The sequence below is a fragment of the Carettochelys insculpta genome, chromosome 22 (assembly GCF_033958435.1).
Source record: "Carettochelys insculpta isolate YL-2023 chromosome 22, ASM3395843v1, whole genome shotgun sequence".
NCBI lineage: Eukaryota > Metazoa > Chordata > Testudines > Carettochelyidae > Carettochelys > Carettochelys insculpta.
This window is the reverse complement of record NC_134158.1, coordinates 12,801,949-12,827,451: the sequence shown is the minus strand read 5'-3', so window position 1 is coordinate 12,827,451 and position 25,503 is coordinate 12,801,949. Positions and strand designations below refer to the sequence as shown.

At 63.9% G+C, this 25,503-nt stretch overlaps 2 protein-coding genes across 4 annotated transcripts in view; both read right to left on the bottom strand.

Moving 5' to 3' along the window:
* The window catches only part of HUWE1 (HECT, UBA and WWE domain containing E3 ubiquitin protein ligase 1), a 52,673-nt gene extending 43,789 nt beyond the window's left edge, over window positions 1-8,884 (bottom strand). For all 3 annotated transcript variants that reach the window (XM_075017384.1, XM_075017385.1, XM_075017386.1), the window contains exon 1: window positions 8,749-8,884. The gene's annotated coding sequence lies outside the window, so the exon portion shown is untranslated. The remainder of the gene's footprint in view (window positions 1-8,748) is intronic.
* A 5,641-nt stretch (window positions 8,885-14,525) lies between these two features.
* Window positions 14,526-25,503, bottom strand: PHF8 (PHD finger protein 8). The gene is given in 24 exon segments (XM_075017591.1): window positions 14,526-15,053; window positions 15,892-16,288; window positions 17,351-17,460; window positions 17,726-17,821; window positions 18,115-18,350; window positions 19,207-19,270; window positions 19,273-19,337; window positions 19,472-19,525; window positions 19,527-19,557; window positions 19,879-20,054; window positions 20,255-20,339; window positions 20,342-20,351; window positions 20,567-20,800; window positions 21,003-21,092; window positions 21,596-21,687; window positions 21,798-21,904; window positions 22,140-22,227; window positions 22,317-22,479; window positions 22,588-22,774; window positions 23,034-23,175; window positions 24,181-24,341; window positions 24,707-24,827; window positions 24,912-24,997; window positions 25,224-25,503. Coding segments are annotated over 24 exon segments (2,982 nt in total). The 5' UTR covers window positions 25,322-25,503; the 3' UTR covers window positions 14,526-14,964.

The window sequence follows — 25,503 nt, the reverse complement described above, 5'->3', positions numbered from 1 at the left end:
AGCCCAGGAGCTCCAGCTGTGCTGTACTCCCAAAGCGCCTGAATAAACTGGACGCTACTCGAAAACAAGTCAGCCCGAGAGACTGGAGGAGCGCAGCAAGGGCCTGGCCAGTGGCACGCCAGAGGAAGCCAGTCGGCTGAGAGCCGGCTCTAGTTCAAGCAGACGTTCCTTCAGGAAACGCCTACAAGGGAGAGCCAGGAGCTGGCCCCGATGCTGGCAACCCTCTCGCCTGGACTGCGTGTGCGTTGCATCGGCTCGGAAGGACGCCGCCAGGGTGAGGGTCTGAAGGAGAGGTCTTAAAGGAACAGCCACAGCCCACACGTGGCTGTGCGTCACAGCAGGGCTGAGCCAGCACAGTGGGTTTAGCCCACGTGTTGCTTGTACACAAGGCGGCCGTTCTCCTGGAGTCTGGGGAAGCAGACGAGCTAGAGGTGTTCACCAAACCGGAACCGGAGCTCTGACCTAGTGGAGCCCGGCCAACATTCCTCCACACCCAAAGGAAGTGCTTCATTCCAGCCTGACAGAGCACAGGGCCGGGAACCAGAGTCCCACACACCAGCTGCCCGGTGCCACAGCTTCCTCCTGAACTAGCCACGTGCTCTGTAAACACAATGGCCTGCAACGCACGGGAGATCGGATGTGGCAGAACTAAGGGTCCCAAAACCCCTCCACAGCCTTTTGAAAAATGGTTAGATCCAACTCCTCTGCCCAGCACCTCCCAGTACGGTCCCGCTCAGCTCCCTCTAGTCATCCTGGGATGCCCAGACACGACCATCACAGAGGACCCTTGTAGCTACGTAAGCTAGAACCCAATGCTGGACCAACAAGACCGCTCTCCCCTTTTACTGAAGAGAAGCACAAGGCTTAGGCAGGTCAACCCAACCCTGGAGTCCTGGCCAGACACCAGCCAGAGACCTTCAACCCTTGTTGCTGGGCTGAGACAGCCCTGGGGGATTAGCAACTGGCCCAAATGCCCCAAGGAAGCGATAGAGCCTCCCGTTGCTCGGTGGGTCGAGACCGAGACCGAGACAGGCAAGCTGTGGTCCTGTTAACCCAAGAGCCAGGCTCGGTCCCAGGCAGCAGCCAGCACCACCCATGGGAGCCAGCCCCTATCAGACCAAATTCTAGTGTCCAATGAATGCTCCTGCCTCAGACCAGGCACCAGCCACCGGAGTCATCCATCCAGTGGCCACAGCGCAGGGCAGGGGGCTACCACCCTACAGAGCCCAGCCCCGGCACGGGGAGGTAGGTGAGTGGAGTAGGAGGAACCTAAGGACAGTCAGGCCTGGTCTGTTCAATTCCAGTCCATGCCAGTGGATTTTGGCCCCCGAAGGGCAGGTGGGTGCAGTGCACTGGGACCGTGGGAGGATAAGAGCTGTGGTTTGATCCCCCCAGGACGGACGCCTGGTCAGATGACACCAGGGGGGACAGGGCTGCATCTCAGCCACACTTGCTTCAACAATGCCAAATTTGGGGCACTCGGCCTGTCCCATGGCCATCTGAGTGGCTGCTCGGCTTTCTACGCGTTTCTGCTCGGGGGAAGTAGGGTCCCATGGATGTCACCTTAACTCCCTCCCCTCCTCTGATCCCAGGGAGACCCCAGCGCAGCCCAGCTTTGTGTGTAACTCTGTTCCCTGTGCCCCCCCATCTAGACTCACTCCTCAAGGCAGAGGCACCCTGCTAGGTGTCGGTCCACTGCCCTGAAGCTGGGATTGCCACAGGCCCCTGAGCGAAGCCACAGGACTGGCCCTGCCAGGATCTCCTAGGATGCTCCACGACGAGGCGCTTTCCACCCCTTCCGCACCCAACTTAGCCACATTCCTTGAACAAGCTCTGAGCACCCCAGCTTGACCATGCCGCGCAGCAGCATTTCCACAGCCAGGGGCTCCGAGGGCCCCCACATCAAATGGCGACGGACTCAGCCTAGAGCTCTGCCTGAGGAGTGCTGCTATGGCTGGCTGGCCGGCTGCCACAGCATGCCCAAGGCACCCCACCTTCAGGCTGTGCTCCCACAGTCCTTCACTTCAGATGGAGCCGCCACCTAACCCTCTGGCTGGACCGAAAGAGCTGACGGAGCACTTCCTGCGGGATGACCCAGTTTGCCACAGAGAAACCAGCCGTCGTTGGGAAGCAAATCCAGTCGCAGGGCGGGGCCCAGCTGCGCACACCCCCTTGGCCAATCTATAAGCCAACCCCGCCAGCCCTCTACCCCCCGCACCTCAGGGGGCAGCAGGGCCAGGAGCCCTGGCAGCCTTTGCCTGGCAAAGCCTGAGGCCCCCCGCTCGGCTCCTGCTGGCTTGGCTGCTCCTTCCCTTGTGAGCCGTGGGGCAGCTGCAGGCACTGGACTCTGCTTCAGATGAACCCTGCTCAGTCACTGGCTCCAGCTGGGCGCTTCTCACACCCCCTTCTGCTCCAGCCTGAAACTGAAAGCCAAATTCCCCTGCCAGCCCTCACCAGACCAGGGACAAGCCCTGAGCATCCCCTTCCTCCACTCACAGCTGCTCAGACGGGAGGGATAGGAGGCCAACCTGCTCCTGCCCCTCCAGCCACCAGCCCATGGGACACCTGGGGAAGGGAGCGGAGTGTCCTCCTCTGCAGAATTCCTGCCAGGAGATTTGCACAGACACCTGCTTAGCCACTGCCCTGACTCCATGATGGGTTTTCGGTTTGGCTCTGGAACGAGAGCCGGCAGCCACTGCCCACTCAGGCAGCGCCACCAAAAGTACAGAGCAAACCCGGCCTGTGCCAGGGCTTCCAGCCGCCGCCCTGACATCCTGCCTGGGACCCAGCTTTAGCCGCAGTACCTGTCGCGATGGGGCAGTAGAGCTGCAAGTAGCTAGCACCTGGCTCCCCTGCTTGCTGCAGAGTGGGGACCCCAAAGGCCTGGTTTTCATGCGGGGAGACATGGGGCTCAGGCCCTCACCATCCAAACCTCCCCCAGCAAAGGAGCAAATGAGGCAGCCAGCACAGCTGAAACTCCTGCCTTTGGAGGCTACAGGCCCATCCCCACTAGTGTGGTATTCCAGTCTATGGCCATGGGCCCCCCATAAGAAAGGGCAGGGCCAGCAACATCCCTGCCTCAGTTACTTTGTTGGGGGCAGCTTCCCCAACCAGCAGAGCCGCCAGCAATTGTGACCACAGCGTGCTCGCTGGCAAGCTGTGCCCATGGGTTCATTCGCCTCCCTAGTAAAGACCCGTGTCCCTCTCTTCTGGCTCCACCAGCCAGGCGGGTCCGAGAGGGCTCTTCAGCTGCACTCTGGTCACCCCTTGATTGCCTGTGCAAAGGATCAAGACACTCCAAGAGCTGAAAGGCCAGTGTCCAACCGATCCTTCTCCTCCGCTGCAGGCACAACCCAACATCCCAGGGCCTGGCCCCTTCCTGGGAGCAGCTGGCCCACCTGGCGAGAGCATCAGCTCCTTGGCACTGCCATAGCCCCACGGCATAGAGACGAGGCAGGTGGGGAGAGCGATGGAGGCGCTGAGAGAAAAGAGCAGCCCGATAGCAGTGGGAGCAGACCCACCTGCTAGACTGCACGGCTCCAGCAGGCAAGAGCCTCCCACCCCCAGCACGCTGATGGGACTGGCATGCAGGAGCAGGGACACCTGTGACTCAGGAGGGGCCACGGGGCAGGGTCCGGGCTGCCGCGAGCACTGTGACCTGCCCAAGACTCAGAAGTCTGAGGAAACCAGCACCGTGCAGCTCTAATGGCACCAGAAACTACACAGTGGGTTTGCCCCAAACCCCTCACCTTCTGTATGCTGGCAACGCAAACGGGCAGCTGGGGAGTCTGAGAAATGCCTGAGGCAGAAGGATGAGCTGCCACCTCTAGTGCAGAGCGCGTCGGCCAAGCAGAATGCAGCAGGCTGCAAGACAGCCCTCTGAAGAGCAGCAGAGGATACCAAGCCGTTTCCTTAAGACACCGGAGCCTGGAACAAGGGAGTCCTGGGACTGCCACCGTACCAACAGCCACGTTGAGCAGGTGGAACCTTGGCTGAGGAGCCAGCCCAGTGAGGAGCGAGATGGTCTGGTTTGATTCCTGCGGGTTCTGGGAGTCAGGTGGTGCACTTTGATCTCACAGGGAAGGCAGCAAACTCCATGCCAGCACCCTGACTATCAACCAGCCCCGTCTGCACCTGCACTCTTCTCGCAATGCTGGGGGTCAAACGCACTCTCCAGCCACTGTTTTCAAACAGCTTCCTTCCGCATGGCGGGTCTGCTGCAGCCCCTTATGCCAAAGCCTGTTCAGAGCACAGGCTGCCCCGTAATAGGAATGAGTGACCCCTCTGAGCCAAGATCAAACCAGATGCAGGTTGGCTGGCCCAACGCAGCCCAGGTGCGACAAGCACTGCCACGGAAAGAGTATGCCCTCCAGATTTCCCATCACACGCCTCCTCGCCAGGTCCTGAACATGGCTAGCCTGTGGGGACTGTGGTCCCTGCCACTCTGCAGAGCTGGCACATAGCTCTCCAGCCCCCAGCACGGGGACAGGCTTGCCGGGTTACAGGCCACGTGTTTGGAACCCAGCCGGCTCCCGGGCTTCTAAAGGGAGTTACGAAGGAAGAGTTGCCCTAGTCCAATTGTGGTTGAGCACCACCCCCAGTCCTGTGGGCAGCAGACTCCCACAGCCCATCCCTGCAGGCATCTGCCCCAGAATCAGCCCGCTCCAGATCCCCAGTCCTCCCAGACCACCTCTGAGCCGGTGATCTCCACCTGCCTTGTGGGCGGAGGTCGTGTTTCTTCTCCCCAGACTGCACCCAGGTCACCGGTGACTCGTGGCATCTCTCCTGGTTTCCCCCCCGGGGCGCCAGACCAGGACACGACACCCCAGCCCAGTGATGCAGCCCCAGATCTTCTGCTCTTTAAGGGACCTGGAGTGGCTGCACCTGTACACGAGCAGCAGGGCGCTGCCTAGCACCTGCGAAACAGCCCACGCGTCTGCCCCACTAGCTTCAGTCTCCACCCTGCCACTAACAGCTCTGGTGAGGCCCAGAGGTCAGTTACATGGCCCTCAGCACGGGCTCCTCAACACCTTGCACCCTACCCAGTGGCAGCATGGCCAAGGCAGTGCTCTGTGCAAGCACCCTCCTGTCACGCCAGGCGCTGTACAGGCACAGTGAGCCACTTGCTGCCCTACACCTGAACAGACGAAGGTGAGGGAAAGGGACCAGAACCCAGGAGTTCCCAGCTTCCCGGCTCTGCACCCTTGTCCGCAGCGCCCAGTGGCCGGTCTCGACTGAAAAGAAAGCAGTGATCGTGGAACACTGAACCCCCCAGAGGGCTCAGGGGGTGCAGGTAACCCCCCCACACCCCCGTGGCTTGGTGCAGCCATGGGAAAGCAAACAAGGGAGAGACAGACAGTGAGCTAGTCTGACCGAGAGCCCAGCAGGAAGCTCCTCCATGGGACCCCCACCAGCACGCTCCACAAACAGCAAACAGAGTTCCCTGCCTGCTGCCACCACCTAACATGAGCAGCAGAAAGGCTCTTGCTGAGCACACTTTGTACCATCAGCCTCCCCTTTGCTCTGCCCCCTCCCGCTGAAAACCAGGAGATAAAGAGAGAAGAAATCAAAGGAAGGGAGACAGGTGTGTGAGCAACAAGTTTTAACTGACACCATTTCAGTGGGACCGTGGACCTTGAAGTCTGCAACTTGCCAGATTCCCAGGCCAGAAGGAATTAACCCAGCCTGACCTCCTGGCTAAAGCAGGCCACAGACTTACACGCAGTGTTGGGTTTGACCCTGGGGGGAGAACTGGTGAATGCCAAAAGCAGGCCACAGAAGGCAACCCACTTGGAGAGAGTCTCCATCTCGGCACATCTGCTAACTCTCAGGGCAGACTGTCCAGGGAAGTGAATCAGCCTCGACTTTGAAAACGAGCCCCGGTTTGCAGTCTGAGCAAGGCTGACCGGTGGCAGTTCCACCTTTCACCACCAGGGTAATAAGCCCCTTAAAGCCTGCAGTGAAGACTCATCTCCAGCAATCACGTGGTTCGGTGGCTATACACACCCCAGAAACTGTAAACCCCTTGCACAAGTAACATGCCACTAGCTGAAGCTCCACGGGAGGGAGAGACAGGAGTCTGGGAGTTGGAATGGTCGCTAGGCAGAGTCTATGGAATTTTTTCAAGCTCTTTAATGATATCCAAGCCAGATTTTCTTTGCTGACCCAGGTGCCACCTGTGAAGAATCCGCCACCTCCGCAGCATAATGCAGAGGTGAAAGTGACCCGAGTGCCAGGACTCCTGGCCTCTGTGTCCTGCCCTATTCCCATCCCTGACCACACACAAGTAGCACTACCGCCAAGCCTCAGTTTCCCCACTGATTAAACAAGCCAAGAATTGAGACACTGACATCACCAGCCTTTGCACAGCGCTGAGCAACAGGGTTTCTACCACAGAGTGCTATGACCATAGCACATAGGAGGCTGCAGCCATCAGCAGCAGGGCTGGTTCTTCCAGCCTTTGGAAGCAAACTTCACAAGCTGCTGTGGGGTCTGAAGGCACATTTTTGGCACAGGGTCTTGTCCCCAGCAAGGCACAGAACTCTTGGTTGGATTGAAGGCTGCCAGGGCCTTTAACCAGGGGAACAGACGCACGCCCAGCTGCTCCCTGGAACTCACTGGCTCAGCCACAGTCTGGAAAATTGCTCAGTAAGCTGGGCAACAAGTAGAGCAAGTTTCAGCAACTCGGCCATTATGACACATCAAATTAAGAGCCTCGGAAGGCTCCAGGACAAGAATTAGTTCCACCAGCAATGGCCTATTTATCTAGCTATGCTGTCACCACTGACATTCCCTCAGCTGCGGCGGTCAGAGCCAAGCCAGGACTGTACATCCCTGCACACCCGGCGGGGCACACTCGCTCCGATCAGTTTTACACAGGCATTTCAGATCCCGAAAAAACCAGCAAGGGGGGCTCTGTTACCAAGTCTCCCGTAAGTGACAAACTGCTCTGCTGAGCAAGCCACTCCTTAGCCTGCCTCCAGGAGCAGGTTGCTGTTACTCACCCAGCACGCCAAAGCAGGGGGAATCCAGGGGGAGAAGGTTCTTTCAACTCAGTTTGATTTGCCAGGCTAAACACGGGGTCCTGTAGTGATGCTGCATTTCAATGGGTGCACCAAGCCAGCTGAAGCAGCCAGTTTTAAAAGAAAAACTACAGCTCCCCCACCAGGCTAAGCCTGAGTCTGACAGATGACCAGGAGATTGCTAGGCAGCACAAAGGCAGAGCTCCCACTCCGGCAGCAGCACCCACTCCAGAGCGTAAAGCAAAGCAGAGAATGCTGACAGCAGCGGTAGAGCTCGCCTCTGCTCAAACCCTGAACAGGGCCAGGGTGGTCTGAACTGTCACAGGAGGGGTTCGCTGCTGGACAGGAAGACATCAAACCTTGCGGCACATGCCCCTGCAGTGCCGCCCCCAGGCCTGGGCTCAAAGGCACCAGAAACAAAACAACTGGACTGAGGTCACAGGCAGGGCAGAACTGCAAACAGACCCCAGGTATCCTGGCTCAGCCCTGCCCCATGCTCTAAGTGTTTTCTCAGAGGTGGGAGCGAACTCAGGGGTCCTGACTGCCCTAACCCGACCCCACTCCCCTCCAGGACTGGGGGAAGAACCTAGGCCTCCTGGCTCTCAACAGCGTTAACTCCATGCACAGAATACATTTTGTTCTGGGCACCATGGGGAGAAACGGCACGGGTGCTCTGCTGGGCGAGATCTGAACCCTCTGGGCGGATGCCCAAACACCAGCTCCCAGGGAACACGGCTCCCCGTACTTTACAGCAGCTGCACTCAAGTCAGAGTTGTGGGGGGTCACTGAACATGTGCTGGGGCAGAAGAGCCCCCAGCCCCTCTCCCAGGAGAAGAGATTCCACTAACCACACTCCTTTCAGAATACCCCAAGAACCACCCCTAAGGCAACTGGCCGTGCCGGGGTGCAGGGGGTGTCAGTCAGCGCCTCCTGCTATTACAGGCTATCGCTGAACTTCCAGCCACTCACCAGTACCAGGGAACTAACCTGGGGCTTTTCATGGGCTAAAGCTCTGACTGTCCTGCTTGGGCTGACACCCAGTGCTCAGAGAAACATTTGCATGGCATTACATCCACCATGAGCTCACCTGCCTCTAACTGTATTTAATCAGGCAACCTTCCAAGCAGCTGTGGCCTGGGAGTTGTGAACAAACCTAGGCATTCAAGGCCCAGAGATCCCCTGACGCCCAGCCCCACAACCTGCATGAATCCACTCAACCCACCCTCCGCTCAGTCAGCAAACCCTGCTCCAATACCCACCACCTTCAGCAGGATTTCTGAGCAAGGATCTCCAAGCACAGCAAAGGCCTCAGGGTACAGGCCAGCAACCGCCTTACTTTTCAGAGCATGGATGCCCTGGCCAGCAGCCAGAGCTGACCCCAGAGGAACTCTCCCCCAGCACTGTCTGAAGGCTGGAGCTCCATGCCTAGCTCTGCCTTATTCAGAGCTCAGATGTGCCTCGGTTTCCCACACCAAGTCCCTGCACAGAGACACTCAGGGCATGGCCAGGCAGGCCCTAGCACACAGGTGACCACAGACTCATGCCAGGTGACAAATCAATCCAAGCAGAACACGCTTGCTTGCTCTGTGCTTAACCAGTCAGCATGCCCACTTCAACAACAGGACCGATGTGAATCACTGTCTCTAGCCTCTTGCCACAGATCCACAACCGTGCCTAGAGATTGCTGCCAGCCAAAGGAAGCGAGCGCAGAGATGCAGACACTCACCTGGAATCACAGCCAATCCATGCTTGGTGCGGTCTGCTATCCAAATCACTAATCCAGCACTGCCCCAGCCAGCCGAGGGAAACCCCTTCTGGTTCTTGGGATGCTCTACTCCACTTCAACAGGGCAAACTGAGGGCCTAGAAGAGACCAGACAGTGAGAGATCTGGCAAGGAGCAAACCTACGTAGGTCCCAAAACAGAGAGGCTGGATCCCCACATGGGGCTGTCCACAAAGACCTGGCTATTTAGCACTCAAGGTTTAAGAATGGATACGTCACTAGCAGACATGCTGCAAAGCTAGGCAACTGGGCACTGTACTGGGGGAGAGGTGTGAGCAACTCCAAGGCAGACAAGGTCCCTGTAAGAGCAGCCTGCTCACCTTAGGGCATCACGGCCTGGCACGGGAAGAGTGTGACAAGGGGGTATTCACCTTCCCCGCCACTAGAACCCAGGAGTCCTCTGCTAAGATTTGCATGCAGCACGTTTACAGAGAGCAAGAGGTTGTACCACGCTGCTAAGCTGTGGAACTCACTGCCACCTCACTGATGGGTTGTGAAGCTTTAATTGGGATTCGAAATGAAAATTTTGTAGAGCCCAGATTCATCCAAGGCTAGGATGGGCAGGGACATAGCCCCATGCTTGGGCTGACCCAAGTCTCAGATGGCCAGAAGCTGGGAAAGCAGCCAGGGGAAGACCTTCCCAAAACCACCCTCTTCTCTACTCCCCTCTTAAGCCCCAGTACGGGACGCTGTGGGGGAGAGGACACTAAGCTGGAAGAACCTCCTATGTTCCAACCTGCCAGGAAGCAGGATGGCAGCAGCTGCAATGCCTGGGTCTGGCTTAACTAGAAAGAGCAACTGAGATTCTGTCTGCCCTGGCAAGTTTTCCTCTTCCCACTCCCACACTCCCGATGTGCTGCACACCACACCTCCCCCCGCATCCCCACCCTGAGAAAAGCTCCAAGCACTGTCCTAGGGTGGTTGGTTACAAACACGCTAACAAAGAGCTGGCCAGCCTAGGCACCCACCATCAGCTCTCCATTTACAGGTTCTCCCCAGCCTCTACACACCCCACAACCCTCTACCAGAGCTCCAGGCACAGGTCTGACAGAAGCTGGGAGTGGGGCACTACCCAGGACAAAAGGGGGGAAAACTCCCCACAAGGTGCGACCTCAAGTTAGACCCAAAACCGACTCTGCACCTTAACCCATGCGCAAGGGTCCCAAGAGAGTGGAGCCGCCAGCTCCAAGTGCACCCCCTCTCCTGGGGAATGGCAGATTCCTGCAGGCTGGCTTGGGGGAAGCTGCACTAGCATCTCTTCCAGATGGGGAAAGATTTCCCCACTGGAGGGCTTCCCACCCAGCCCAGGTGGCAGGGCATCATTTCCCCAGCCCACAAAGAGCCTGAGGAGGACACCCTGCCCTGCTCTCCCTGGCCAAACAACCCCTCCCCTTTAGACAAGGCTCACGTAGCACCCCCCTGCCCCACCGGCATCAGCAGGTGTCCCCCTTTGAGCTCTTCACTCACATCACCACCCCGTGGGGTCAGGGAGTACAGATGCCCTACTATGGCATCACAGCAAATTGGAACTAATCCATGGACTGAAATAGGGGAGGAAACCAGTGCAGCTCAGGGAAGGGAAGGTGCCTGGAGAGCAGGGGCATGGGGTGGGGGGGAAGAGCAGAGAACAGTTGCTTTCTGTGGGAGCAGATCTCCTCAGGCAGGGAAGGTCCCTCCCACAGAATGGGGAAGAGTAGAGCAGCAAGGCCTGCTGGGGTGCGAGAGGTCTCTAGGAAAGAGAAGACAAGACTGTCAAAAGCAGAAGTGGGGGGCAGGTGAGACCAGGGCATTTGCAGCCCATTGCTCTGGCACAGAGCCCTGGTTGAGGGGGTGGAGAGAAGCAGGCCCACCTAGTGGGGCAGGCCCCTGGGTGGTGGGTCTTCACCTCTCCTTGAGGAGGGAGCCAGCAAGCCCATCAGGGCACAGAGGGGGGTAGGGCCTCATTCAGGGGTGCAGGGGAAAGGAGGGCATCAGCTTGGGGAGGGCCAAATCTCTCCTCCACTCCTGTGCATGGACAGGTCCATATGGGCAGTGGGGGTGTCTGCGTGGGCTGGCCAGATGCATGGGGGAGAGAGGATGAAGACAGGAGGCAAACTAGGGGCCACCTGGCACAGGTAGCCAGGCCCACGGGGGGGGGGGGTAGGGGGCAAGCCTCGAGCAAGGGACTGGCCCATGATCAGAGGGAGATTTGGGGAAGGCCATTCAGTGAGGGAGAAGGACCCTTTGTGGCTTGGGGGACACACCTATGGAGTGGCAGGCAGCTGGGGGGGAGGGAAACAGCCATGGGGGAAAGAATCCCTGTGCAGTGAGACCCAGGCCAACTGGGGAGAGGCAGACCCAAGGAGAGACTCTACTAGGGAGGAAGGGTCCCTGTGGGGGCTGCAGGGCTAAGGGGGAGCCCACGTGGGGGGCCTGTAGGGGAGGCCGGGCGGCCGGCGGGCCGAGAAAAGTCTCCACAGGTGAGGCCTGGCGGGGGAGGGGCAGGAAAGCCCGAGAAGAGCCTCCGCAGGAGAGAGGAGCAGCGGGGCGGGGCGGCCGAGAAGGGGGCCTAGGACGTGGGGCCCGGGGCGGTGTTCACGGGCGGGGGGGGGGGCGGGGCGGGGCGGGCAGCGCAGGGGGGCTGAGAAGGCCCGCGATGGGGGCGGGCCGGCGGAGGGGCCTGGCGGGGGAGACCCTGGACGGGGAGCCCGGGGAGGAGCCGCACGGGGGGGGGGGGGTGCGCGGCCGGCGGGAGGCTGCGGGCGGGGGAGCCCCGCGAGGGGGACGCCCCAGTCTCCGGCCCAGGGGAGGGCCCAGCCAAGGTACCTGCTCCGGGCGGGGGGGGAGGGGGTCAGTGCCAGGCCCGGCCGCCTCCCGCCGTCGCCATCTTAACAGCAGCCCAGAGCCTCAGTCTAAGAGGCAGATCCCGCGAGAACTCCGCGCCTGCCGCCCGGGGACGGGATCCCGCGAGACTTCCAGCAAGATCTCGCGAGACAGGCTTCGTCCCGGCCCTCCCGGCCGCAAGAATACAACGGGTCAGATCCCGCGAGACTTGGATGGATGATTTCCCTGCTCTGGAGAGATCTCGCGAGAGCAGAGGCGACAGTTCACGAGAAGACAGTCCTGCAGGTGGGGAAGGTCCGATACCTCGCGAGATCTGGCCGGGGTTTCTCGGGAACCTTTACCACGAGTAGTGTACCCCCTCCGCAGCTAAAGACAGCCAGCGAATTCTCGCGATAATTCGGGCAGAAGGGGCAGAGCTCACCGCGAGACCTTGTTAATTAGATCCCGCGAGATTTGGGCATGAACATCTCGCGAGGTTTTCAACTGATCCGTGTAACTGCTTAGGGCCTAAGTTAACTTGGCTGAGCAATGAGATGTCGCGAGATTTGGGAGAACAGATCTCGCGATGCTCCTGCTCACGGAGACTCAAAACGCCTTTGGTTCGGGAAGGAACTCGCACGATAACTGGAGCCGGGATCTCGCGGGAACTCGCTGCTGGGTCGTCAGAAATGTGGCCCCCCACGCCCACCCCGCCGGTCCGGGGCCTAGACAAGATGGGAGCCCTGACGGAAAAGAGCGCGGGAAATCACCGTTTCCTAGGCGACAGGGGACGAGAACGGCCGGCCACGGCGGGGGAGGATGGCGGAGAGCTGATGTGGGACTCGCGATGACATGAAGCCTCGCGAGAATTCCCACGAGTGGTGGGTTCGTTTTTTCCGTCACGGACGGCTATAATCTCGCGAGAGCTGACACTTTCTACAACCTACGCGAGAGCACATATACTGGTCTCACAAGTGAGCTGTAGTCTCGCGAGGTTTCCCTGCTCAGCATCCCAAGCTCGCGAGACCGCAGTTTGTTGTTTTCGCGAGATGTCAGCACAGGTCCAATCGCAGCCAAGCTTCAGACAAATGTAACTTTATTGAGCCGTCTCCGGACGGACACGCGAGGGGAAGAGCCCGCCCCGCATGGTCATGTGACACCCCCCCCCACCCCCCGACAGTAGGGTAGGCAGCTCTGACACTTGGGGGCGGCTCTGCTCCGTGCCTCGGTTTCCCCAGCTGGAGCCGAGCGAGTCTTGGACCTGCAGCAGCCACACAGCCCCCACCCGGCGTGAGTGCAGATGGGCGTAGTTACCGACCCACCCACCCCCTGCACGCACACACGGACAGTTGCACACCAACACACCCTCTGCCTGCATGCACACACAGACATGCACAGAAGTACGAGGACAGGTGTGTGCACACCCACACACCCGGTGCATGCATGCAAGTGCACCATGAGTGCAAATGCATGCACAGCAATGCACTCCTGTGCACGTGCAAGGGTGTGCATGCATTGGTGTGTATCTATATGCACACACCCACACAGACACATGCACACCAACACCCCCCCACAAGACAGGACTATGCATACTGCTAAATACAGACCTGTGCACACTGAGACACATGCATCGCACAAATGTGCACAGACATGCATTCCAACAGATACACCCTGTGCGTGCATCAACACGTGCAACACACCACCCCTCGTGTGCATGCACTCACACAAACACAAACACAAGCACAAGCACAGATATGCCCACAGGTGCAAATACGTGTACACACACACCTGTACACCCAAGCACAGAGAAATCCGCCTAGGCCTGGTTACAGGCAGGGCCAGCAAAGCTGGAGTGGCTGGACAAACCAGCAGGGAAGGGGTGACGTGCTGTCCTGCTCCTCTTCAATCAGCTTAGCTACAGCCTCAAGGCCCAACAATGGACACTCCCTCAGCTACCAGGTGCCCCTGCCCAGCCTCCATGGGCTGTGACTTAGGGCCCTGGTGATAGATGGGGGAGAACAACACACACACCTCTGTGGGCAAAGCAGGAATGGGAAACTGCAGGGTCCCTGGTAAAGACTGAGAACAATACAGCCACTGGTACTGGGACAGCGAGCCAGGCCCTGGGAGGGTAGTGCAGGGAGAGACTGATAGTAGGGGCACAGCATCCCTGGGGGCAGTGGGGGGTGCTGGTACTGGGGGTACAGCATCGGGGGGGGGGCTGCTACTGGAGAGCACAGAACCTACGGTATGGGGCTAAGCAGGAGGCTGGGAGGGGCACAGGGCGGCACCTGGCAACAGAGGAATACAGGGACGCTGGGGCAGTTGACAGTACAGGACCCCCAGGGTACTTTGGGTTATTCCACTGACCCCTGACGCACCCCAGGACCGAGGGGAGCGATCGTAACTCTGGCTAAATCTGAGCAGGCAGTGCCTGATGGTGGGTGTGCCTCGTGGGGGAGGGGCTGGCACCACCCCGTGGCCATGTCTACACGTGCCCCAAACTTCGAAAGGGCAGAAATGGCCATTTCGAAGTTTACTAATTCAGCGCTTCATTAGTAAACTTCGAAATGGCCATTTGCACAGCCCTTTCGAAGTTTGGGGCACGTATAGACGTAGCCCATGTGATGAGCACATGGAGCTCACACCTGGTTGGGAAGATCTGTGCACTGCCCCCAGTGCCAGGGGCCCCAGCATGGGGGACCCCAAACTCTGGTGAGCAGCCTAGTGCCCCCAGCTCAGGCGGATACGTAGGGGCTGACCCCTAGGGGGCGCAGGAAGGAGACAGAGAACCAGATGGCACAGGGAGGCAGAGAAGGATGGGGGCGTAGGGCATAGGGGGACAGAAAAGGAGAGGAGGGATCGTACGGCCTGGGGGGGCAGAGAAAGGAGATAGGGGGTCTCCCCGACACAGGCAGAACCAAGAGATTTTTATTCTAACCCTGGATATAAAAAGGCTGGCGCAAGCCTGGCCCAGACCACCCCCCTGAGCCCTGGGGGCCCCATGCAGAGCTCAGGTCAGCTGCCCCCGAGGGTGGCCAGGGGAGTGCTACTCAGTCCCCCAGCCCTGGGCCAGGACATGGCATCGCAGGAGTCCCTGGGCTGATCATGTGGTGGGGAAGGGGCGCCAGAGCGTGAGCTGGGGGACAGGCCTGCCGCTGGGCTGACATCTGGATCCCTCGCAATGGCCCCCAGGAGCCCCCTTGATGGACAGAAGAGACCATTCAGAGTCCAGGGGGAGGGCGCTCTTGGGGTGGGGGCACAGCTACCAGGACACAGGCAAGCCCTGTCCAAGGGCAGGTCCATGGGGTTGAGGGAGGGGCTGCTGTCCATATGGCCCCCCCAGCTCTGTGGGGCTCAGAGAAGCAGCTTCCCGTTGCGATGTATCTTCAGGATGCGGCCGAGACGCTGCTTGGCTGTGGCCAGCCCCTTCTTGGGACGCTTTCCTAGGGGCAGAGTGTGGAGTTAGGGGGGCTGGGTGGACCCAGATCTCTGTCCCACAGGGGATACAGGCAGCCCACCACTGAAACCAGGAGTCCTGGCTCCCCACTCCCTCCCGAGCCAGAGGGAGAACCCAGGCGTCCTGGCCCCTGGCTCCACCCCAGCCCCACTCCCCTCCCCAGAGCAGAGAACCCAGGCGTCCTGGCCCCCAGCCACACTCCCCTCCCCAGAGCAGAGAACCCAGGCGTCCTGGCCTCACCTGAGCTGCACTCCCCTCCCCAGACCAGAGAACCCAGGGGTCCTGGCCCCACCCCAGCCATACTCCCCTCCCCAGAGCAGAGAACCCAGGCGTCCTGGCCCCTGGCTCCACCCCAGCCCCACTCCCCTCTCCAGAGCAGAGAATCCAGGTGTCCTGGCCCCCAGGCACACTCCCCTCCCCAGAGCAGAGAACCCAGGCGTCCTGGCCCCACCTGAGCCGCACTCCCCTCCCCAGACCAGAGAACCCAGGTGTCCTAGCCCCCAACCATACTCCCCTCCCCAGAGCAGAGAACCCAGGCGTCCTGGCCCCTGGCTCCACCCCAGCCCCACTCCCCTCCCCAGAGCAGACAACCCAGGCGTCCTGGCCCCCAGCCGCACTCCCCTCCCCAGGGCAGAGAACCCAGGCATCCTGGCCCCTGGCCCCACCCCAGCCGCACTCCCCTCCCCAGACCAGAGAACCCAGGTGTCCTAGCCCCCAGCCATACTCCCCACCCCAGAGCAGAGAACCCAGGCGTCCTGGCCCCACCCCAGCCGCACTCCCCTCCCCAGAGCAGAGAACCCAGGTGTCCTGCCCCCCCGCCATACCCTGAGCCGGTGGGGTGCCGGGGGCGCCGGCAGAGGGGCGGCGCTGGGACAGGAAGACGCCGGGCGCCATGGGGGTGGTGCCCCGGCCCAGCTGAGCCATGCCGAAGACGCTGGGCCGGGCTGTGTACTCGTGGTCCGCCAGGCTGCCGCTGTAGGGCTCCGCCTTGGCCTCGGGTGTTTGGGGCACGGGGGCAGCTCCTGGGACACCCTCCAGAACAGCTGGCACTTCCAGGTCAGGCTCCAGGTCGGGGTCGGGGTCCGGGTCCGGGTCCGGGTCCAGGTCGGGGTCGGGGTCGGGGTCGGGGTCGGGGTCCGGGTCCGGGTCCGGGTCGGGCTCCTTTGGGGACGGGACCCTCCTCTTGGCCTGGGTCTTCCGCCGCTGCAGCCGCTGGTGCTCCTGGGGGCACAGCGCCGGGGTGGGGGCAGCGTTCCCTGTGAGCTGGGGGGGGCGGAGGCAGGGGGGGGGGGGGCAGGGCAGCGTTCCCTGTGAGCTGGGGGGGGCGGAGGCAGGGGGGGGGGCAGGGCAGCGTTCCCTGTGAGCTGGGGGGGGCGGAGGCAGGGTGGGGGGGGAGGGCAGCGTTCCCTGTGAGCTGGGGGGGGCGGAGGCAGCGTGGGGGGGCGGGGGCAGCGTTACCTGTGAGCTGGCGGGGGCGGAGGCAGCGTGGGGGGGCGGGGGCAGCGTTACCTGTGAGCTGGCGGGGGCGGAGGCAATGTTCCCTGTGAGCTGGGGGGGGGGGGGCGGAGGCAGCGTGGGGGGGCGGGGGCAGCGTTCCCTGTGAGCTGGGGGGGGGGCGGGGGCAGCATTCCCTGTGAGCTGGGGGGGGGGCGGAGGCAGCGTGGGGGGGCGGAGGCAGCTTTCCCTGTGAGCTGGGGGGGGCGGAGGCAGCGTGGGGGGGCGGGGGCAGCGTTCCCTGTGAGCTGGGGGGGGCGGAGGCAGCGTGGGGGGGCGGGGGACAGCATTCCCTGTGAGCTGGGGGGGGGCGGAGGCAGCGTGGGGGGGCGGGGGCAGCGTTCCCTGTGAGCTGGGGGGGGCGGAGGCAGCGTGGGGGGGCGGGGGCAGCGTTCCCTGTGAGCTGGGGGGGGCGGAGGCAGCGTGGGGGGGCGGGGGCAGCGTTCCCTGTGAGCTGGGGGGGGCGGAGGCAGCGTGGGGGGGGCGGGGGCAATGTTCCCTGTGAGCTGGGGGGGGCGGAGGCAGCGTGGGGGGGCGGGGGCAGCGTTCCCTGTGAGCTGGGGGGGGCGGAGGCAGCGTGGGGGGGCGGGGGCAGCGTTCCCTGTGAGCTGGGGGGGGCGGGGGCAGCGTGGGGGGGCGGGGGCAGCGTTCCCTGTGAGCTGGGGGGCAGGGTCAGAAGAGATGGAGAAAGAGAGAACAATCCTGCCCCCATCTCTCTCACCCCAAGCTCAGCACTCAGTGCCTCCTACCGCCCCCCGCCCACACACTGCCCGGCCCCCAGCCCTGTACCTGCTGAGCCAGCTTGGCTGCGGCGGCTGCCAGCCCCGTCTCCACCGACGCCACGCGGGTGCCCTCCCGCACGGGGCGGTCCTGGCGGGGCAGCGTGGGGGTCACTCGGGCTGTGGGAGTAGTACAGCTTATGGGCCGGGATGTCTGAGACCAGCAGGTAGCAAGACAGGACCAGGAGACCCTTAGGGCTCCTCACCCAGAGTCAGGGAGAGGACCCAGGCGTCCAGGCAAAGACACACGCCCTATGGCCCTCCCAGAGCCAGGGAAAAGACCCAGGCGTCCGGGCTCTCAGCCCCCCCGCTCTAGCCATTGGCCCCCAGTCCCTGTTTGCAGCCGGGGAGAGCACCTCTCACCCGGACTCCTGGGTTCCATTACCTTTCGGGCTCCAGGGAGCATCATCTGTACATTTCTTCTTCTTTGGCAGCGATTTCAAGGCTGGGTCGTCCTCGTCAGACTCCAGAGAGGGGTAAACTGGAATGGGGCGAGCACCAGATAAGGGGGGCCCAGGGCCAGGCAGCCCCCCACCATGGGGAAGGGGATGCTGACGCCCCCTAGACGACAGGCTCCTGGTCTCTTCCCTGCCCCCAAGCCAGCCACAAATGCTAATGCCCCCAGAGAGACCAGCCCAAGCCCCCCAGTCTGCCAGCCCCCATGCTCAGCCCAACGGGAGCCAACACCGCAGAAGGGCTGGGCCCTGCCCCATTCCAGCCCCCAGCCAGCCAGTCGAGAGCCGACAGCCCAGAGGGCCCGAGCCCAGCACTCACTGAACTCGGCGTCCTTGAAGCAGGCGCCCAGGCTCTCCTGCTCGTCCAGGCTGGCCGTCTCGCCCTCGCTGTCGGTGCTGCGGGCGGCCGCCCGCTTCGCCAGCCTCCTGCTCGGGCGCTCATGGCCTGGGCCCCACCACGGCGGGCGGCTGGGCGAGGCGCTGGCGGCTTGCAGGTTGGCCATGCACAGCATGCCCTGGATGGCTTCCTGCGTGCTGGGCGAGGCCGGCGCGTCGCTGGGGGGTGGGAGCGTTAGGGGGGCCCCAGCCCAGCGCCGCCCCCACCCCTCAGTGCACCTGGCCCAGCGGCCCCCCCCGCGGTGCCCACCCCTCAGTGCACCTGGCCCAGCGCCCCCCCCACTGCGCCCAGCCTCTCAGTGCACCTGGCCCAGCGCCTCTCCCCAGCCCAGCCCCCGATTCCGTGCCCCCCACCCAGCCCAGCACCCCCCCACTGCGCCCAGCCTCTCAGTGCACCTGGCCCAGCGCCCCCCCCCGCGGTGCCCACCCCTCAGTGCACCTGGCCCAGCGCCTCTCCCCAGCCCAGCCCCCGATTCCGTGCCCCCCACCCAGCCCAGCACCCCCCCCACTGCGCCCAGCCTCTCAGTGCACCTGGCCCAGCGCCTCTCCCCAGCCCAGCCCCCGATTCCGTGCCCCCCACCCAGCCCAGCACCCCCACCACTGCGCCCAGCCTCTCAGTGCACCTGGCCCAGCGCCTCCCCCCAGCCCAGCCCCCGATTCCGTGCCCCCCACCCAGCCCAGCACCCCCACCACTGCGCCCAGCCTCTCAGTGCACCTGGCCCAGCGCCTCCCCCCAGCCCAGCCCCCGATTCCGTGCCCCCCACCCAGCCCAGCACCCCCACCACTGCGCCCAGCCTCTCAGTGCACCTGGCCCAGCGCCTCCCCCCAGCCCAGCCCCCGATTCCGTGCCCCCCACCCAGCCCAGCACCCCCACCACTGCGCCCAGCCTCTCAGTACACCTGGCCAAGCGCCTCCCCCCAGCCCAGCCCCCCCTGCTGCACCCAGGCCCTCAGCACCTCTCACCCAGCCCAGTGCCCTTCTCCAGCCGCAGCCTCCGCATCCCAGCAGGTCTCACCTGAGCTCATCATAATGGGGCCCCCCCACTTGGCGACTAGCCTTGAGCAGGTCGAGGATCCCGGCCGCGCTGCCCCCCGGCTCCAGCCCCTCGTCCCCTGAGCCACCCTCGTCCTCAGTGGTGTAATCCTCCTGGGGGGAAAGAGATGTGGGGCACCCCATGCAACACCTGCTGGAGCACCCCTCCCCCCACGGCCCCCCAGCGACGCGCCCCTCCCCCCCGGCCTCCTGCCCCTGGCACCCAGCCACCCCCAGCCCTTCTTTACCTCAATGTCGAACTCCACCTCCCCAGGCTCCCGCACGCGGTTGGGGTCAGAGCAGGGCTTGGCCCTTGGCAGCTTCCTGGGGAACTCTAGGAGAGCCAAGGGCAGAGTCACTCGCCACACAGCCGGGGGCGGGGCAGGAGCGAGGGGCGCTGGGGGGGGGCACAGCCTCTGGGGGGGCACCAGGCCACGTTGGTCCCTGGGGGGATGGGTGCTGGGGGGCGGAGGGGGCACATACTGGCCAGCCTGTGGGGGGGCACCAGGCCGCACAGGTCCCTGGGGGGGATGGGTGCCGGGGGCTGTAGGGCGGCGGGGGGGGGGGGGGCACATACTGGCCAGCCTGTGGGGGGGCACCAGGCCGCACAGGTCCCTGGGGGGGATGGGTGCTGGGGGCTGTAGGGGGCACATACTGGCCAGCCTCCGGGGGGGCACCAGGCCGCGCCGGTCCCTGCGGGGGGGCGTCTCGTCAATCTGAAGATCCTCCTCGGAATCCAGGTCCGGGCTAGGGGCGCCTGGGGAGCTGGCAGGCGAGTGGGACCGGGCCGGGCCGTGCCGCCGGTGCCCCACGCCTCTGGTCCTTCTCGGCCTGTGAGGGGGAGCAGGTTAAAGCCTCCAGCCCTGCCAGCCCCCTGCTCTGCCACGTCACTGTGCCCACCCTCTGCCCTCGCTTCACCCCCCCCACAACACCAACGCTCCGTCCTGCTCCACCGCTGGCCAGTGGCCTCCCTGCCCCACACCGCCACGCCGCCGGCCTCCGTCTTCCTCCCTGCCCCGACCCCTTCTCACCGCAGGGGCCGGCCGTCAGCCAGCACCAAGGTGAGCTCCCCTTCGGCCAGCTCCGATTCCACGTCCGTCTCTTCCAGGCTGGAACTGGAAAGTCAAACTGCAGAGACAAAGGTGGCTCAGCAAACTGAAGAAGGAACTGGCAAAATGCAGCTACTTCTGGGCTATAGCAGCTAAAAACAGCTGCACGTTACGCCACACAAAAAACGTTTTTCAGAGAAAGCAGTCCTTCCCCACCCCAGCCACGCCCCTCGGCCCTCCCCCATGCCAGACACACCCCTCGGCCCCCCAGCCCTTCCCCACCCTGACTGTCACCTCCTCGGTGGGTGGGCTTTCTGTGCTGTCCAAGGTCGGTGGCTCTGGGGGTGCGTCCAGCAGATCCAAGTCCAGCCTGGTGGGGGCACCAGCAGCCATGGCCTCGTGCCCCTTCCGCCCGCCCCTCCGGCCTGGCTCCTGGGGGCTCTGATCCCCTCTCCTAGCACCAAGCAGGGGGCCTCGCTGCACCCCAAAGGGGCTGCCCGTCTTCCCCATGTTCTGCTGAAAGATTTCCTGGGAGGAGTTTAATTCCCCTATCCCGCCTGCCATGAAGCACCCCCCCAACTGCCCCAGCATGCCCTCCCCCGCTGTGCCCAGCACCTAAACCCCTCTCCCAGCCCCAAATGCTGGGGAGACCCCCCCCAACCGCCCCCATCACCTCCTGGCCCCCAAGACCCAGCCCCAAGTGCCAGGGAAGAGCAAGGCCAGCTCTCACCTCCACTAGGCGGATTTCCTTGGCCAAGTCCTTAATGAGTTGTGCAGGACGCACAGTGCTGGGAATTTCGTCTTCGTGCTCTGCCAGCACCTGGGGAAGGGGCAGGCGGTTACCAGGGACCTCCCCCGTTCCCAAGGCCCCTACCAAGACAACCTGCCAGCTGTACTGACACCAGGAACCCTCAGGCCCCACTTCCCTCTTTCTCACCCCTTGTCAGTTTCACAACTCCCCCGGAGCCCTGAAACTGCCAAGAGAACCAGCAGCCAGTGCTGCTGTATCCTCCCTGCCCTCGACGGGAGCACAGCAGCCGACCAGACTCAGGATGCAGGTCTCCGGAGCAGGGGGACCTTAGAATCCCCAACCCCTCTGGGGGCACGAGGGGCTGACAGGAGGCAGCAGAGACACTGCTGTGGGGTACAGGCCACGTTCAGGCTGCAAAGCAGTCGGGGCCCAGCACAGGTGCCTGTGAACTGACGAAACAGCTGATGCTGCGGTAAGGCAGACCGACCGCACCTAGCGCAGCCATCTCTCTCCAGCTCGGACCGCGGGGGCCACCCTGCCAGGGATTCCCCGCAGACCCCCGAGCCGCTCACCTCTTTCCGAGTCCAGGCACGGAAGGCCGTGTTCAGAGCTTTGGCTCCATGGACCAGGTAGGCGGCTGGGTGCCGGCGGTTCTCCCGCAGGCCTAGAATGGTGAACACAGGCAGGGCCTCAGGAGCTGGGCCACACACACCAGCCGGCTGCGGGCCGGGAACGGGCTCCCTGGTCCCCCTCGCCTCAGAGCTGCCCGCTCACCTCGGAAGATGCCCAGCAGGTGCTTGCCAACGTACCAACAAATGGTTTCAAAGTTGGGGAAGCGGAAGAGGTCGGCCGTGCTGAGGCGCTTCTCGATCTCATAGGCCCTGCAGGGACAGACCCGGGCACGGTGGGCCGGGACAGCTCAAGACCAGCCACGCTCAGGCAGTGCTGAGCTGCAGCCATCTCTAGGGCGGGGCAAATAGGAACGGCCACACGTAACGCGGGCTAGGACCGCCGGCCCTGCTTGACTTGCTGAGCAGCCGCAGGCCCTTTCCCAGAGTGCTCTGCACCGAGCGCAGGCCTGGCCAGGCTGGGCTCTCCGGGGCCCCCAACACTCACTTGAGCTGCATCTCGATATTGAGGCTGTGCAGGAAGTTGCCCCCGAAGGCCAGGCAGTCGACGGGGGTCAGCACGGCGTGGATCCAGCCTGGGGGGACAGCGGGGTCAGGTGGCGGGTGCCGGTGGGAACAAGGGCGCTGGGGAGGGAGGGGAAGGCCGAGGGGGAGGGGGAAGTACCGGTGGGGATGAAAAGCGTCTGGCCCTGGCGCAGGGCACAACGGTAGCAGCACTCAGCCTGCTCCCCAAAGAAGGTCTCGCTCTGGTTGGATGAGCTGCTCCAGGCCTCGAACCGCGCCAGGTTGGCCGGGCTGGGCCGCACCAGGTAGAAAATCTTCTCGCCCTGCAACAGACAAAGGCGTTGGGGGCGGGGGGGAGCCTGCCCCCCCCAGCCCAGCCCCATGTGGCCCTGCCTCCCCACCTGTCCCAGCCTTGCCCCACTGAGCCGTACCCACAGCACGTGGTACCAGACGGAGGTGCCCCCGAAGTCGATGTGGAAGTCGGTGTAGCTGCCCTGCATGCCCATCAGGCAGTACTTCTGCACGCTGGGCCGCTCGAACACGGACTCGCCCGGCCACAGGTTCTCCACCCACGACAGCTTCCGCACAATCTTCGGCGTCTCCACCAGGTTTGACAGCCTGCGGGGGCAGGGCCATGAGCCCCGGGGACCCTAGTGTTGGGTGGGGGGGGGCCATGAGCCCCCGGGACCCTGGTGTCCGGGGGGGGGGGGGCCATGAGCCCGCAGGGGCAGCTAGGAGTAGAAAAGGAGCAGCAAAGGAAATGAGAACCTCAGAGACCCAGACAGAGTCGGGGATGCTCTCCCTTGGCTCCGCCCCATTCCTAGCACCCCCGCCCCTCCACTGCCCGGCGACCCCCTCCAGCCCTGCCCCCACTGACCGGCTCTCGGAGAACTCCAGGCTGATGACGTTCAGCACTTGCTCCCGCCGGGCGGCGCAGAAGGCGGAGACAAAGTCGCCCAGGCGCATGCGGCAGTCGGCCTGTCGCTCCACGTCAATCACGTCAATTTCCTTCTCGGGCCCTGAAGGGTGCAGCGTGAGAGGCTCTGACCCCAATCGTGCATCCCGGCATCGCCCCACCCCACGGCCTCTGCCCCCCGGCTCTGCTCCCCTGGCACGGCCCTGCCCCATGGCCTCTGCCCCCCTGGCTCTGCATCCCCGGCACAGCCCTGCCCCACGGCCTCTGCCCCCCCGGCTCTGCTCCCTTGGCACGGTCTCTGCCCTCCGGCTCTGCATTCCCAGCACGGCCTCTGCCCCATGGTCCTGCCCCCGCTCGGCTCTGCATCCCCAGCACGGGCTCTGCCCCATGGTCCTGCCCCCACTTGGCTCTGCATCCCCGGCACGGCCCTACCCCACGGCCTCTGCCCCCCTGGCTCTGCATCCCCGGCACAGCCCTGCCCCCCCGGCTCTGCTCCCTTGGCACGGTCTCTGCCCCCCAGCTCTGCATTCCCAGCACGGCCTCTGCCCCCCTGGCTCTGCATCCCCGGCACGGCTTCTGCCCCATGGTCCTGCCCCCGCTCGGCTCTGCAACCCCAGCACGGCCTCTGCCCCATGGTCCTGCCCCCGCTCGGCTCTGCATCCCGGCACGGCCCTGCCCCACGGCCTCTGCCCCCCTGGCTCTGCATCCCCGGCACAGCCCTGCCCCACGGCCTCTGCCCCCCTGGCTCTGCATCCCCGGCACAGCCCTGACCCACGGTCTCTGCCCCCTGGCTCTGCATTCCCAGCACGGCCTCTGCCCCATGGTCCTGCCCCCGCTCAGCTCTGCTCCCCCGGCATGGCCCTGCCCCACGGCCTCTGCCCCCCGGCTCTGCATCCCCAGCACGGCCTCTGCCCCACGGTCCTGCCCCCGCTCGGCTCTGCATTCCCAGCATGCTCTCTGCCCCACGACCTTGCTCGCCAACTGCGCATCCCTTGCCATAGCCTGTCCCATGGTCCCCACCAGCTAAACCCCCACAGCCCAGCCCAGCCCAGCCCAGTCACTGCAGCCCCAGGACCGTTCCCAGCACTGCCCCCCAGCCAGGCCTTACCCACGTAGTGCTCAATGTCGCGCACGGTGAAGGACGGGGGCGGCAGCGTCATGCCCAACCCCTCTTTCTTCAGCACCAAGATGGGGACGCTGAAACTGTTCTCTTCCAGGTACTCGACCGTCAGCTGCGCCCCGCTGGGCTTCAGGATCACCTCGTCCGCGCTGCCAGAGTGGGAAGAGATCAGCCAGCCAAACACAGAGCCGAGATGCAGCCACCTCTGGGGCGTGGCATGGCAAGGCGGCCGCATGCAACGCTGCCCAGGGAGGGCTACGTGCTGCCAAACGCAACCTTCTCTGGGGAAGGGCAATTAAAAAGCCACATAACCCGGCGCAGGCAGCGCTGTCCCAGGATCCAGGTCGGGGTGAGCAACGTGAGATCTATACGAAACAGCGCTCCCCCGCCTGGCGCCCCATCCCAAAGCCCCTCTGCTGGCCCCGGCCCCTCAATCCTTTTGCCCAGGCCCCATCCCCTGCACCCCCACAGCCCAGTCCCAGCTCCCTTTTCCAAAACCCAGCAGCACTCTCACCTGGAGAACGTCCGGGCCCGAAGCTCCCTTATGAACTGGGTGCTGCCTGTACGGACCACGGCCCCCGCCTCTCTGCCCAGCCCCGTGTCCTGCTGCTTGTGGGGCCCACGACGCCGTTTCACTGTGGGGACAGCAGAGCCCGTCACAGCCAGCCCAGCGGGCCCCACACCCGGCTGCCCCGGCCCGGCCGTGCCCAGGTACTCACTGACGGAGGGCCCGTGTGCCAGCTGGCAGTTGGGGCAGTGATACAGGTCGATGTCAGCGGCTGCATCTTCCTCTACCCCCACGCAGCTAGAGAGAAACACAGACAGTTACACACCCGCCTCAGCCCCAGCAGGCACCTCCCAGCGGACAACCTCAGCCCTCACCCCCCACCCCAGTGCCAGCGCCCCCAAACCCGCCCCCCACCCTCCCAGTGCCAGGGCCCCCGAACCCGCCCCCGCCCCCCAGTCCCAGCACCCCCAAACCCGCCCCCCACCCTCCCAGTGCCAGGGCCCCCGAACCCGCCCAGCCCCACCTGCCGTGGAACCAGTCCTGGCAGACGTCGCACTCGATCATGAAGCGGGTCACGTCGTAGGGCAGGCGGCACAGGCAATACACCGGCACCGAGGCCATGGCGGGGCGGGGCCGAGCGGCCCCCGGCACCGGGCCTGCGCCCCCCGCTGCGCCCCCGCCCCACGGGCCCAGCCGGGCCGCCGCAACGAGCCTGTCCCCGGGGTCGGGCCCCGGCGCCGCGCAGCCCCGTCCGGTCCGGTCCAGTCCGGTCCCGCTCGGCCTGGCCAGGCCCCAGGATCCTG